Source organism: Tachyglossus aculeatus, chromosome 2 (assembly GCF_015852505.1).
Source record: "Tachyglossus aculeatus isolate mTacAcu1 chromosome 2, mTacAcu1.pri, whole genome shotgun sequence".
Lineage (NCBI taxonomy): Eukaryota > Metazoa > Chordata > Mammalia > Monotremata > Tachyglossidae > Tachyglossus > Tachyglossus aculeatus.
In genome coordinates this window covers 86,914,197-86,930,267 of record NC_052067.1, presented here as the reverse complement: position 1 = coordinate 86,930,267, position 16,071 = coordinate 86,914,197, and the positions used below count along the sequence as shown (strand labels likewise).

General features: G+C 41.8%; 1 protein-coding gene across 30 annotated transcripts in view; it reads right to left on the bottom strand.

Moving 5' to 3' along the window:
• The window catches only part of EPB41L2 (erythrocyte membrane protein band 4.1 like 2), a 242,657-nt gene that overhangs the window by 118,110 nt on the left and 108,476 nt on the right, over positions 1 to 16,071 (bottom strand). For all 30 annotated transcript variants that reach the window (XR_005456148.1, XR_005456149.1, XM_038766030.1 and 27 more), the window contains 2 exons: positions 4,545 to 5,035; positions 1,567 to 1,782 (listed from right to left, as the gene is read on the bottom strand). Coding sequence is in view for 28 of the 30 variants with exons in the window: in XM_038766030.1 (XP_038621958.1) it covers positions 1,567 to 1,782; positions 4,545 to 5,021 (693 nt within the window). In the remaining 2 variants the exon portion in view is untranslated. The remainder of the gene's footprint in view (positions 1 to 1,566; positions 1,783 to 4,544; positions 5,036 to 16,071) is intronic.

Below are 16,071 nucleotides of genomic sequence, written 5' to 3'. Positions count from 1 at the left end.
TGACGGCTTGGGTCAGTTGATTGTATTGAGCACTTACTGTATGCATAGCACTGTGAGAATACAATAACAGACACATTCCCTTCCCACAGAGTTTTGCGATAAGATGGTCCAGTTATCACTCATACAACTACGGTTTAACTACATATGGATTTTAGATGCAGAAGAGAAAAGAATCTCCAGGTTCAGTTGGAAAAATTTGGGAAGTAAGAATATAGTATAAAATTGGGAAATATAAAAAAAATCTTATTAATGGCTTGTCAAATCTGCAAATCACCTCATCCAATGACATTTTTGAAAAATGTGTCTTACTTCAGAACCAGAATAAAGGGTCACAATTTACAAAACCTTAGAGAATGAAAAAATTCAAATATATTCTGAGATTTGCCCAGATATATCTTTGAAAATAGTCCTACTAAAGCTGGCACTAGAAAATTTAAGACAGAAATGGTCTGGATGTTGCACAAACCATTTAATTTAATCTTTATTTTGCTTAAAATTCTTCCTTTCCTGTCAGTAGAATTGGAACCCAAGAATAACACCCACTTATTACGTATTTAAAAAAAAACACCAACCACCAAACATCCATAAGACATGTCCTTACCAACATCTTTGCACTTTTATTAGTAGTTGTAAATCTCTGGTTTTTACTAATAAAGTGGTTTAATAAATGTAATTAGAAACCACCAAAACTGCAAATAAATCTGCAGAGGATGAAAGACCAGAAGACAGACTGTTCTTTCGAGCAAAAATTTGAGAAAGGATCCAACATACTCTATGAGTTCCAGGTCATGAAAATAAAATATATATGTATATATATTTTACGTGTGTGCATATATAAATATGCACATATATATGTACATATGTAAAAAATAAAACTATTTTTATTTTATACAAAATTGGTGTTTATAGCTTCATAAAAATCCTAAAACCTGAGATTGCTTCAATTAAGATGAAACTACAATTATTCCTTTATGCATTCTGAGCCTGCCAGTTGAATATGGGTGCTTCATTGGTACTGAATAATAAAACAACAACCCTCCTTTTAAGTCAAAGGTTCTGTCTGCATCAAAAAAGAATTGTTTAATTTTAGGAATCAATTGGTTTTGCAAAAAATGTTCATAAAAGCTACCTCGGCACCAAAAGTTTCACTTGAGAGATCCTGCTATTATATGTGGAATTTTCTTCATTACCCAGTTCCAAAATGTTTCCTCGAGAGACAGCAAGTTGTTATATTTGGATTCTTTTTTTTTTTTTCATTACACAGCTTTAAAATTTTCCTCCAGAGTCCTTGGTGCTCATTTTAGACTATTTTTAAATTAGACAAGTCTCAAAGGCACATTTTTGTAGCTACCTCGGGAAGTCCCAACGATTTGGGTTTATAACGTAGGTCTGGTTTACCCTTCATTACTGCTTGGTGAATGTGACATTGTGACAAAACCAATTCATTTGGATTTACCCGAAAAACAAAAATGTATTCGTTGAATTGCAGAGGCCATGAAGGCATACTCTACTTGCTGCTTTCATTCTACATATAAAGATCTCTTTATCCCAAGCTTGCCGCCTTACCTCTAGGGCACAGCTGTATTCCGTGCCATCTAGGAGCATCACTTTACACTGCACAGTTTTTATCTTCTTGGCAGCTTTCTGAGACACCTTCTCCGTTTTGAGATCGGTCGTCTGAACTTCCTTGGTTTCTCTTTTTACCTCTTCTTCCTCTGTTCTGTCTTCCTGTATTTCTTCTATCTTCTCCACTTCTATCTCCTTACTGTCTTCTTTAGCAGGCTGGAGAGGAAAATGTAAAACAGTAAGGCTCTCTTCACTCCCAAGGGATTGAAAGGATCCCATTATCTGATCATAAAAGCTAAAATAATGGAATAGGTTAAGACCCAGCACTCCCGGAGTTAAGGAGATTTTTTTTGGAAACCAAGAACCTGGCCAGCATAATGCAGTGACATCACTGATGAATCTGTCCCACTTGTCCAGAGGGATCCTGTACTCCCTAATGTCCTAAGGGAGTTCCAAACACTTATCTATCCCATCTTGATTTCTGCATCAGCATCCTCGCTGACCCCCCCAACCTCACCCTACTCCATACTTCACTTAGCTCCAAATTAATATAATTTAAAAAAAATGTTCAGTCCATGTCTCTCCACTCCTCATTAACCTCCAATGGCTTCCCATCCACCTCTGCAAACATAAACTCCTTGCCATTGACTTTAAAGAACTTAAGTCAGCTGTCCCTATTCTACCTTACCTCACTAATTTCCTTCTACAAATCAACCCACACACTTTGCTCCTCTAATATCAGCCTACTCACTGTTCCTTGATCTCATCTATCCCTACCCACATCCTCCTTCTGATCTGGGACTCCCTCCCCCTTCATATGACAGACCACCACTCCCCTCATCTTCAAAGCCCTACTAAAATCACATCTCCTCCCAGAGGCCTAATGGTGATAATAATAATAATAATAACAATAATAATAATAATAATAATAATAATAGCATTTATTAAGGGCTTACTGTGTGCAAAGCACTGTTCTAAGTGCTGGGTAGGTTACAAGGTGATCAGGTTGTCCCACGGGGGGCTCACAGTCTTAATCCCCATTTTACAGATGAGGTAACTGAGGCACAGAGAAGTTAAGTGACTTGCCCAAAGTCACACAGCTGACAATTGGCAGAGCCAGGATTTGAACCCATGACCTTTGACTCCAAAGCCCGGCTCTTACCATTGAGCCACGCTGCCCTCATTTCTCCTACTCTGTCTCCCTTTAGCATCATCTATGCACTTGGATCTGGACCCTTTAAGCACTTCATATTTACCCCATATTGTAATTTATATTAACGCCTGTCTCCCCATCTAGACTGTAAGTTCCCCACAGGCAGGGAACTTGTCTACCAAGTCTACTGTAAGCACCGTGGCTCAGTGGAAAGAGCACGGGCTTGGGAGTCAGAGGTCGTGGGTTCTAATCCCAGCTCCATCACTTGTCAGCTGTGTGACTTTGGGCAAGTCACCAAACTTCTCTGTGCCTCAGTGACCTCATCTGTAAAATGGGGATTAAGACTGAAAGCCCCACATAGGACAACCTGATTACCTTCAATGTGCCCCAGCGCTTGGAAAAGTGCCTGGCACATAGTAAGCGCTTAACAAATGCCATTATTATTATTATTATTATTATTATTATTATTATTATTACTCTCCCAATGCTGACTATAGTACTCTGCACACAGTAAAGGGAATTTCTGTTCGACTGTGATTCCAATAAGGATTCTGACTGTAGTTACCAGCATCTTTTTTTAAATCAGATTGCAACCATCTTAGCCATCATAAACAATGCACATTCCAAAGCTTCTTTTGGGGGGTCTTCCTTAAATAATTGTATTTTGCCTAATCAATGATATTTATTGAGTTTCCCTTTTAAAAAAAATTTATGGTCTTTATGAAGCGTTTACTATATGCCAGGCACTGTACTAAGCACTGAGGTAGATACAAACTAATCAGGTTGGACGAGTCCCTCCATGGGGCTCACAGTAGTAATCCCCTTTTACAGATGAGGTAACAGGCACAGAGAAATTAAGTGACTTGCCTAAATCACACAGCAGACATGTGTCAGAGCTGGGATTAGAACCCAGGACCTTCTTCTGACTGCTAGACACATGCTCTATCCATTAGGCCGCCCTCCTTTCTCACTAGGCCAAGCTGCTTCTCAGCATTGTGTACAAAGCACTATCCTAACCACTTGGGAAAGTACCATACAACAGAGTTGGTAGACATGTTCTCTGCCCACAACAATCTTACCGCCTACTTACAAAGAGAACCCTTCTTAAGCACCAATATTCTAAAACGGAAAAAAGGAGCTTACCCATAAACTGTAATTGATGAAAAAATTTGGACTTTAAAGTTACAAACTTAATTTTTAAACTACAGATGAAATCCAAATTAAATTCCCACCTATTAGGGCTCCAACAGCTTCCAGTTCCCAGAGAATTTATGTGGGCAGAGAATGTCTTTGTTATGTTGTACTCTCCCAAAAGCTTAGTAGAGTGATCTGCACACAGAAAGTGCTCAATAAATACAACTGACTGACAGTCACAGTGTCAGACGTGTCGGCAATCTAAGGGAAAAAGTTTACCCTGAAAGCATAGAGCTAGGACTAAGATAGATTCTCATGAATCTTCAGATAATTTGGGAAGAAGAACAGAGTGGGAATGGAGAGACTTTTTTTTACTGATAACATGTTCAAAGCAAAAAAAGTCTAACAATTTGTTATCCACCCTTTTCTCCTCCTACAGCCCAAGTTGCCATCTTCACTGTTTCAAAGCCAATCTTCTCAGGTTTACCTCATCCACTACTGGCTCACATCATCATCATCAATCGTATTTATTGAGCGCTTACTATCTGCAGAGCACTGTACTAAGCACTTGGGAAGTACAAATTGGCAACATATAGAGACAGTCCCTACCCAACAATAGGCTCACAGTCTAGAAGTTAATGTTCTTGGTATTTACTACTGAAGTTTTATTTGTTCACCACTTCATACATACCTGGGTCTCAGCACTGCTTACTGAACGTTTCTCATCTTTGTCTTCAACTTTAGCTTCCTGCTGTTTCCTGTCAGCTGTCTCTTCAGAGTCCCCTTTAGCCAGGTGCCCCTCCTCTGGTAACACATCCTCTCGGTCATCTTGCTTCTGCTCCTCCTCCCCTGCTTGCTCTGAGGGTTGTTTCTCTCCTCCATTTTTGGCTTCCACTAGGTTATAAGACTTTTGCTTCTTAAGCCATGGAGGTAGGAAGCGAGAGAGGCCCCTGCTCTCCGAAGGCTCCTTCTTCTTCTGGCTCCTTGGGCTCTTTGGACTAGCTGCCGCAGTGGGCGAGGAAGACCCAGTTTCTTCCTCATCTTCCTGTTCGGATGACTGATTCTGCTCTCTTTCTGAGGCTTCTTCGGGCTTTTCCTTAGTTGAGTCTGACTCCACCTGTTCAGATTCCTTCTTTACTTCAGTGTCTAAGCCTACTTCTGTGGTCATGGTTACAGGTGATGCTGAAAATCAAATTAAAAAAAGAGTTATTTTACAAATGATACTAAAGACGATGGTAAAGTTTCTGGATCAAAGCAATATTCATCTAAGATTCTGTGTTCAATAGCAGTACAAAAACAGTTGGATGAATAGTTTGATCACCAACAAGGTTTTAGTGACTGATGGGCTAACATCTCTCCTTAACTTTCCTCCTCATAATCCACCATGAACCTTTGCTAAGAAGCAAATGGAAAGAGCAGATGGCCTAAGAGTCAGAGGACCTAGGTTCTAATCCCAGTTTCGCAACTCGTCTGCCGTGTGACCTTCGGCAAGTCACAACTTCTGTGACTCAGTTCCCTCATCAGCAAAATGGAGGTTCAATATCTGTTCCGCCTCCTACTAAGACTGTGAGCCCCATGTGGAACCTAATAATCTTTTATCTACTCCAGCCCATAGTCCAGTGATTGACCCATAGTAAGCACTTAAATATCAATTATTAATACTATTTGGTGATGACTCTACCTAAACACTTGGGCAGCCTATTGGTTCCTGCCTGCAAACTTTCAACGGGCAACATATTGCACACACATATCATCTGAGGTTATAATTTACAAATTTTGGACAAAAATAAAACCGTGGTTCTGATGCTAATGAATTAAGAACCTGTCATTTCAAACCGTTCAGCGAGGAAAGAGATAACCTCATTTTAAAGTACCAAGAAGCTTGGCGAAAAGGATATCTTCAAAATTTATGTGAAAACCACATTTGTCATAGATAGGAGAAGTTTGCTGAGGTGCTAGAGGCAGGTATTAAAATACATTTAGCTATGCATGCTGACAGTTGCACCACAGTTTCGCAAAGCAAAATTAGGTAACGTGAAGATGAAAAGTACTACTAAAACATCATTGTAAGATACCAGTGACTAGAAACTATTTTGGACAAAGGCCAAAATTCACGATTACCTGAACCTACTTTAAAATCCAACAATATCCAGTTTTCCATCATTCTTGTATTTATTGAACACTTACTGTGTGCAGAGCACACAGCACTAAGTGCTTAAAATGTTATCAGGTAAGTGCTTTATATGTGCCAGGCACTGTTCTAAGAACTGGAGTAGATACAAGACAATTGTGTTGGACACAGTCCCTGTCCCATGTAGGGCTCACAGTCTTAATCCCCATTTTACAGATGAGGGAACCGAAACACAGAGAAGTTAAGTGACTTGTCCACAATCATACAGCAGACAAGTGGTGGAGCCAGGATGAGAACCCATGACCTTCTGCCTCCCAAGCCCGTGCCCTAACCACTAGGGCATGCTGCTTCTCCAATTTCAGTTAGTGTTCTGGAAATAGAGGTCCTAAACTATAAAGGGAGATGAGAGGCCTGTACATCGCAGGAGATTGTGGGGTAGGGATTGTCTCTATCTGTTGCCGAACTGTACTTTCCAAGTGCTTAGTACAACGCTCTGCACACAGTAAGTGCTCAAATACAATTAAATGAATGGAACTGAACACACAGTGGGCAATTTCCAGTAGACTAACTAATGACAAACAACAAAGTTGGTGGGTTGAGCAGAGAAAATAAGTATGACAGAGTGGTATGCTGGAATCCTAGCTATTTATAAATTTGGGTTGAAAGTCTAAGGTAGTTTGTGAAATATAAAAATGAATCCCATCAGTCTTCTTTTACTTTAAAACAAGCTTTACTTGATTCTCATGCCTCCATCCCCTGAGAAGCACCGTGGCTCGGTGGAAAGAGCACGGGCTTTGGAGTCAGAGGTCAAAGGTTCAAATCCCGGCTCAGCCAATGGTTAGCTGTGTGACTTTGGGCAAGTCAGTTAACTTCTCTGGGCCTCAGTGACCTCATCTGTAAAATGGGGATGAAGACTGTGAGCCCCCCATGGGACAACCTGATCACCTTGTAAACTCCCCAGCGCTGAGAAAAGTGGTTTGCACATAGTAAGTGCTTAATAAATGCCATTATTATTATTATTATTCTCCCCTTTGCCCAAGCTGCTCCCACAGCTTAGAACACCTTCCCTCCCTCAGATAGACCAGTCAATGGTATTTGCTGAGAGCTTTCTACGTGCAGAGCACTGTAGTAAGTTCTTGGGAGAGTACTAAAACAACAGAGCTGGTACACATACTCCTTACCCACACAAGCTTAATCTAGAGGAGGAGACAGACATTAACATAAATACTTTGTTGACATGTACATGAGAGCTGTGGAGCAATAAGACCTATTTATACAAATTCCTTCAAACTATGCCTAACCCCATACTAGACATGTACACAGTGGGTAATAATAATTAATAATAACTAATAATTATGGTATTTGTTAAGCACTTACTGCATGCCAGGCACTGCACTAAATGCTGGGGTGGATACAAGCAAATTGGGTTGAACACAATCCTTGTCCCACGTGGGACTCAGTCTCAATCCCCATTTTACAGATGAGGTAACAGGCACAGATAAGTGAAGTGACTTGTCCAAGGTCACCCATCAGATAAGTGGCAGAGCTGGGATTAGAGCCCATGAACTTCTGACTCAGGTCTGTGCTCTATCCATTACACCATGATGCTTTTCCCACACAAACATGTATATTTTAAATCTATTCTGTTCTAAAATGTTATCAAAACAATTTCATCTAGTTGGTTAACCTTTAATCAGCAACTACGGTCACTCACAGCCATTAACTACAAACAAGCATGAAACTAAGGGAAAACATTCCCACTTTCTCCATTTGCTTTTTCACTGCTTAAAACATGCCACGTATAAAAGTACTCTGACATCCCTAGTCAGCCCATTATGAGTTCATGTGGCTACAACACAATTACCATGTAAGCAAGCTTCATTTATGTAGATTATTGGAGCGGCACCAACAGAAAAGCATGCATCGCTGGGCAATCAGCCATGCAGAAATTTCGATCAAGAAAAGATTGGGACTGGTTGGGTGGTTTTGTTACTGGAAATCATTTTTGCTCTGGTTCACAGTGGCAGAGTTTTTTTGTTTTGGTTTCTTTTTAACGGTGTTTAAGTTCTTACAGGGTTCCAATAACAATAATAATTTTGGTATTTGTTAAGTGCTTACTACGTGCAAAGCACTGTTCTAAGCGCCGGGGAGGATACAAGTGATCAGGTTGTCCCATGTGGGGCTCACAATCTTAATCCCCATTTTACAAATGAGGTAACTGAGGCACAGTAGTTAAGTGACTTGCCCAAAGTCACACAGCTGACAAGCAATGGAGCCGGAATTTGAACCCATGACCTCTGACTCCCAAGCCCGTGCTCTTTCCACTGAGCCACGAAGGGGTAAATACAAGCCAATCAGGTTGGACATAGTCCATGGGGCTCATAGTCTTACTTCCCATTTTACAGATGAGGTAACTGACGCACAGAGAAGTTAAGTGACTTGCCCAAGGTCACACAGGAGACAAGTGGCAGAGTCAGAAGTAGAACCCAGGTCTTTCTGACTCCCAGGCCCATGTTCTATCCAGGAAACCCAGCTTCAACACCTCCTCAATCCATTATGTGGTTTTCTCTAATCTCCAACTCTGTCACGGCACCCCAGAATCCAAGTGATTGATTTTTATGCAGAGAGAGTGAAAGTACTGCAATTCCCAACTTCTTAAAAAAATCACTGTTCTCAAGTTTACTTCCCAGGAATAAAGTAAACGAATAAGCATTTTCATGAGGAACACAGATTGAAGAACATGTTGAGGTATGAAACAAGGGAATTTATCTATTCCTAATACCAACAGGTGATTTATACACGATAGGTATGATCTGATTTTTGCCTGGAGAGTAATTTGGCAAAGAGTCAAATATTTTGTAGGGGATGTAAAATGTAAATCACCCAGTTTTTACCATTTCAACATATTTTTTCATATTAATGGTGAATGTCTCACCAGTGATAACTTCAAATTTAAGAGCAAATTTAGATGCAGAGCTTTATTGCTAAGTACTCTAAGGGAGGCTGTGTACATGATTGAAATGGTGGCATATTGATGTTCAGATACACACATGCTAACTGAATGCAGAACTCTGAGAACAGAAGGTTAAAAAAATGCATGTTTCCCCCAACTTCAACATGCTTGACTTTTACATATTTTCAACAGAGACAGCTACCCGTGATGAATTATTTATTAAAAGATCCATATGCTTCTCTTCTGACAGCTCCCAAATGATGAGTACTCTAAATTCTTTTAAGGTTGGGGTCCATCAGGCACAGGGATGAGGTCAAGTTTGTGATAACCTTATAATGGAGGCAGAATTTATGGTTTACAGCAAAAGCTAAAATTCTTATTTGTCATAAAGATGTGTGTCCCTTTCATTAGGGATTAAGTCAAGAGTTCTAATCGAGGTGTGGAAACCCCCCCCCCCCAAATAGCTGGCCCAATCCCAGAAACTGAAGCTCTTTCTGCAAGTAATCAGAAGATAGTCCACCTGAGATCATCAACCACCACAATAATGGGCATGAACATTCTATCACCATCATCATCATCAATCGTATTTATTGAGCGCTTACTATGTGCAGAGCACTGTACTAAGCGCTTGGGAAGTACAAATTGGCAACATATAGAGACAGTCCCTACCCAACAGTGGGCTCACAGCCTAAAAGGGGGAGACAGAGAACAAAACCAAACATACTAACAAAATAAAATAAATAGAATAGATATGTACAAATAAAATAAATAAATAAATAAATAGAGTTAAAAAAATATGTACAAGCATATATACATATATACAGGTGCTGTGGGGAAGGGAAGGAGGTAAGATGGGGGGATGGAGAGGGGGACAAGGGGGAGAGGAAGGAAGGGGCTCAGTCTGGGAAGGCCTCCTGGAGGGGGTGAGCTCTCAGTAGGGCCTTGAAGGGAGGAAGAGAGCTAGCTTGGCAGATGGGCAGAGGGAGGGCATTCCAGGCCCGGGGGATGACGTGGGCCGGGGGTCGATGGCGGGACAGGTGAGAACGAGGTACGGTGAGGAGATTAGCGGCGAAGGAGCGGAGGGAGGCAGGAGGGAAAAGGGAAATAGGATCCACTTGTGAGCAGTACCTTCACTCCAGCAGGTGGTTCCACTCCTTAAATCTCTTCCCCAGACCAATGAGCATCCACCAACATGACCTGTTCCAAACTCTATATATAATGGCCACAATCCAATGATTCAAACAAGGAAGTGGTGTAATGTACCACTTTACAGGTACCTTACAAAGACACCAGAAGCTCGCTGAAGCACTTGAGAAAGGTGTCAGAGTTCTTTTCATTACCAATTTGATCCAGAGAAAATTATCTAGACAGAAACCTGAGACAATATGGTGAAAACACTGCAACGAAACAAACTAATTCAGCTTGTCTCCATGGGAGCACATAGCCCTGAGATGGGGCACAAGCTAGGATGAAGTGATGGCAACCAGCTTTTTCTGGGCAGGGAACCTGTCCACCAACTCTGTAATAGTATACCCTTCTAAGCACTCAATACACTCAATACAGTGTTCTGCACACAGTAAGCACTCAATAAATGCAACTGATTCATTGGATACAGTGCTCTGTACTCCACACTTAGGAGACAAGAACATCTACTCACATGGAGTTTACCGCTGAACATGAGACAAAAAAAACATTATTTGAGTGCCTTAACAGGAAGGAGTTCAAGTGTATCAGTATGAAGTAGCAGAATAGCTGAATACACACATGAAATCTAAATAAAACATACATATATGCCCAAGTGCTGAGGTTAGGAAATATAATTGGAAACCCAACTGTGAAGAATGGCTATTGGGTTAATGGCACTAGGGTGTTTGAGTTATTTGAGGCTAGATTCCTTGCACAAAACCACCACTTCAGCCTAAATTCTGGGCAATTCCAGGAAGACCAAATCTGCCTTTATAATCATGAAAATACACTTATGAGCCTACATGTCCTAGCCCTTTCACAGGGGCAAAGATCTTGCTTTAAGGACATACAGAGAATTTAAAAGATCTACACTCAAATACTAACAAATTACAAAAAGAAAAAAGTGCCTGGGTTCAGAGAGGTGAAATGTAAATTTATGAAAAAGAACACTACATTGTACCAGATATCCTGCCTGAGATGACAGTAACTGAAATCAACAATAGTCTCAGAAGAACTCAGTGATAATAATAATAATAATAATGATGATGATGATGGCATTTATTAAGTGCTTACTATGTGCAAAGCACTGTTCAAAACACTGGGGAGGTTACAAGGTTATCAGGTTGTCCAACGGGGGGGCTCACAGTTTTAATCCCCATTTTACAGATGAGGGAACTGAGGCACAGAGAAGTGAAGTGACTCGCCCAAAGTCACACAGCTGACACTTGGTGGAGCCGGGGCTTGAACCCATGACCTCCGACTCCAAAGCCCGGGCTCTTTCCACTGAGCCACGCTGCTTCTCTATAAAGACAGAAATTCACAGAAAATCCCAAACCCTCGTATTCTGACCAAGTATGGCTCCGGACCAGTTACTTTGGCCCACAGGGTGCTATGACATCACACCTGAGCTTACTCCACAAAACTCCCATGGCCCACACATCGCTGCCTCATGTCTGTCTGTTATATTGTACTCTCCCAAGCTCCTGGTACAGTGCTTTGCACACAGTAAGCACTCAATAAATACAATTGAGTAAATGAATGCTATTGCAGCAGGGCTTCGGCAGATACACAAAAGCAGGTTTTCCAACAGATCTATAACCAACCTTCTCTTCCTTAACTTGATCCCAAGTCACTGTGGATGTGTTCATCCATCTCTTTTTAATGGCAAGATGTGTGAAACTGCCCTGAAGTGTAAGACGATCTAGTAATTTAAGATTTTTTGTTCAGTACTTTTGACCACTTTCAAAAGCTTTAGAGCAGGCAAGAGAGAGGAGGAGTAAAAGCTTGTGGGGACAACACCAGGATGATGTCATGCTTCCTGCCAGCACTACTTCCTTGTTCCAGATGTGAAAGGAACAGGACTATGATGTCTCTTTAGGGATTGAAAAGCCACACCCCCTCAGTACCAGGCCATGTTCCCTGTAGGGACACAAATCTTTGATGTGGGATGAGCTTTTTTTTTTTATGGTTACCAATGGCAAGACAGTTTGAAGTGATGGTGAATATCCCAGCAAGCTATTCAGATGATTCCCAGCAAGCTAATTTGTGGTAGTTGATGGTAAGAGTCCATCCAGCTGCAGACTCACCAAGGCAACCCAGTTGCTAAAGCCAGCTCCTTTTTTGCTGCAATTGACCCATTTCCCTAAAGCAAGGCTGAGGGCTGCCTTCAATCAATCGTACTTATTGAATGCTTACTGTGTTTAGAGCACAGTATTAAGCACTTGGGAGAGTACAGACACATTTCCTGCATACGATGATTTTACAGTCAAGAGGGATTGCCTCATTATGGGCAGGGAACATGTCTGCTAATTCTGTTGTATTGTACTCTCCCAAGTGCTTAGTAGAGCTCTGCACAAAGTAAGTTCTCAATAAATATGACTAATTTGATTACCCCCACACCTAGAAAGGCCATATCCAGTTTCGAGAAAACAAACTCAAGCAGGAATCCCATCAACAGCAATATGCTCAAATAGACTAGGCCCTAACAGGGAGAACATGAACCTTCACAAATATAATTGAAGATTACTTAGTCCAAAAGATGGCCCAAAGTTTTACACTCACAGAAGACACGAAGACATGGTGAACCCCTCTTAAAGAAGGATGGGCAGACAGATGGTGGGTCAGTCAGTCAAGAAGCTCCCTCACATCTCTGCTGGGTCCAGAAAAAGGCATCATGTCAGAGGCAGGCAGAACTGGGCCTCAATCTTGCCCTAGAAAGCTAGTGTCATCCAGCAATGACAGTCCAACTGCCAGGGCCACAATTTGATATCAATGCTGATTTATTTTTAAGCACTTACTATGTGCCAGGCACTATACTAAACGCTGGGGTAGATAATCAAATTTGATAGAGTGCATGTCCCGCACAGGGCTCACGGTCTTATTCCCCACTTTACAGATGAGGTAACAAGTCCAGAGAAGTTAAGTGACTTGCCTAAGCAGAGAAACCAGCATCAGAACCCAGGTCCTCTGACTCCCAGGCCTGTGTTCTTTCCATTAGGTCACACTGCTTCCAATAGTGAAATCTGAATGCCAGCCAACTGAATTTAGTACCAAGTTGATGCAAATCTCATACCACGCACTGCGATAAACCAGCACTACCGAGAGTGGCCAGGCTGCTGCTTCAACAAGCTCAGAACAAACCCAAAGTTAGCTGCTCAGGCTAAGTGTACAGGATGCTGTGCTGAAATTTGAAAAGTCATGTGACAAAAGGCTGTCATAGACAATCCATTCCCCACCCTTGACAAGTTCACAAGGGCTGGAGTCTGAATTGATCTCACAGTGCTAAATCCTCTTCTCTGCTGGCTTAAGACACTTCACTGTGGATAAGCACAAATACCTCGGCCAATCGATAACATTTAATTAAACTCTACAACCTCCAGAGACCCTTCTTGGCTAGGTCTGTATCCTGTACGGTAATAAATCTCAGGACTCCAGGGTCAAAGAATACTGTTTCTTCCAAATGAATGAATGCATAAAGTATGCCTGGTGTTTTATTGCTGGTTACTACAAAACGTCCAAGGTAGTAAGGCGAGCAGGTACTTGGGTAGATACAAGATAAGCAGCTTGGACACAGTCCCTTTCCCACATGGGACATGGTCTTAACCCACATTTTCCAGATGAGGTGACTGTAAGTAAGTAATATGCCCAAATCACAAAGCAGACAGTTGGTGGGGTGGGATTAGAACCCAGGTCCTCCAACTCCCGGATCTGTGCTCTTTCCGCTACACCAGCTGTTTCTTGTTTTTCAAAGATGATGCTGTGGATGGTAAAGTCCTTTCCATGTGGCAAAATAAAGGGTCACCAGGCACATCCTCTGGTGAGCCAAGTTAGACTTTGGTGAAAGGGCAAAGTTTCAGAGTGCTAAATGCCACACTGGCAGCTAATCACCAGAGGACGCCTTAAGAACACTCTTTCCGTCATCATTCTCCCAATGTCAGGGGTGATTGCAGCAACTCCCCCAATCTTTGTGGGAGAGTAACTCACTGTGGACAGGGAATGTGGCTGTTATATTGTTGTGCTGTACTCTCCCAGCTGCTTAGTATAGTACTCTGCACACAGTAAGCGCTCAATAAACACAACTGTTTGACAAAACAGAAAACCCTAGGACCAAGTTGGAATGAATATCCCATTTTACTTTTTTTTATGGTATTAAGCACTTACTCTGTGCCAGGCATTGCAGATACCAGGCAATCAGGTTGGGCAGGGTCCCTGATCCACATGGGGCTCACAGTCTTACTCCCCATTTTACGAATGAGGTAGCTGAGGCCCAGAGAAGCTAAGTGACTTGCTTACATGGCAAAGTGGCAGAACTGGGATTAGAACCCTGGACTTCTGACTGACAGGCCTGTGCTCTTTCCACTAGGCAACTCTGCTTCTTGTTAAAAACTCAGAGGAAAATAAGGACCCCAGGAGTAGTCATTAAATTGGTTTAAGTCATTCTTCTTGGGGATCATAAATACTTTCAAGTGTCTCAAAGACCCAGACTTTCTCCCTAGGATTAGCCAATACTTCACTTCCCAATCAATAAGATTAGTTTACACTTCACTTGGCTGTAATATAATGGTTGAGATTTCTAAATACAGCAAACAAAAACTGTTACAATTATTACATTTCAGAGCCTGGAAACATCCACAAATTTTGGGGGACAAATTAAGCAATTATAGGAATTTACCGAAGATCTGTATACAGAGTACTGTGCTCTGCCCTCAGGATAGTTTGACAGCATTACCAGCCATGACTCTTGTCATTAAGCAGCTCATATCCAGCGGAGACACACTCTGAAGGAAATCATTGGGAGACTCAAATAGGGCTTTTACACTCGGGAAATCAAATGAACTTAGTGTTTTCTGCTTCAACCTAATACCTACCTTATTAAATTACGAAAATAATTATGGTACTTGTTAAGCACTATGTGCCAAGTACTGCATTACATCCTGGGGTAGGTTAAAAGGTAGACTGGATACGGTCCCTGTCCCACATGGGGGCTTACAGTCTAAGTAGGAGACAGTAGGATTTAATCCCCATTTTACAGATGAGGAAACTAAGGCACAGAGAAGTTAAGTAACTATCCTGAGGTCCCACACCAGACAAGTGGCAGAGCCTGGATTACAACCAAGGTTCTACAACTCTCAGTTGACCCAGTTGGAAGTAGTGTGGCCTCTTTCCACCAGGCCACACTACTTACTGATCCAGTGCTATGCTAATTTCCCATCACCAGCACCATTTATTCACTGTAGGGTCAATTCTGCCAAATTGCTTGCCCTCATTACAAGCCTCGGCTAGACAGGTCATGGGGAACTACAAGAATGTTCTTCTAACAATGTGCATGTGTGTGGATACAACCTGGTGCGGGAAGAAAATAACTTTGTGGGTTATAACCTTGACAAACTCTACATTTAAGAAAACACACTCCAGTTCACACACTTGACAGGCCCAGCATGCAAGTACACAATCATTTGCTCCTACTCCACACCTGTTCTCTGTGGACAGACGCATGTTGCTGAAAGGCCCTTCCCAAATTCTGCAAGAGTGTTCTATAGAAAATGCCTAATGGAAACAAACCTCGATCACTAAGACAACCAACATCACACCTTGAAGAGGGCTGGGGGAGCAAAAGGGAAAGAGATGAAAGCAGGCAGATGTCTGGGCTGGAGCAAAGTCACCAGTGATGATGAAGAGCCACTAGACATCCTGAGTCTAGCTGTCTAATCTGGGCAATAAAGACCACAGGGTTTACCGAGGCGGCTGTCCTGATAGCCATCTGCAGGTCTTTAGCACTACAGCAGTAAGCGGTAGTCAATAAATGAATTCTGCATAGTAAATTTCCAAATACACTTGTCAATATTCTGCAGCTTTGCCTCCCCCCTTGCCTGTTCATGACCTGAGATGGGGAGAAGTTCTGAGAGAAAACATTAGTACTGTAATTAATTCCTTCATGCTGGTCTCAAT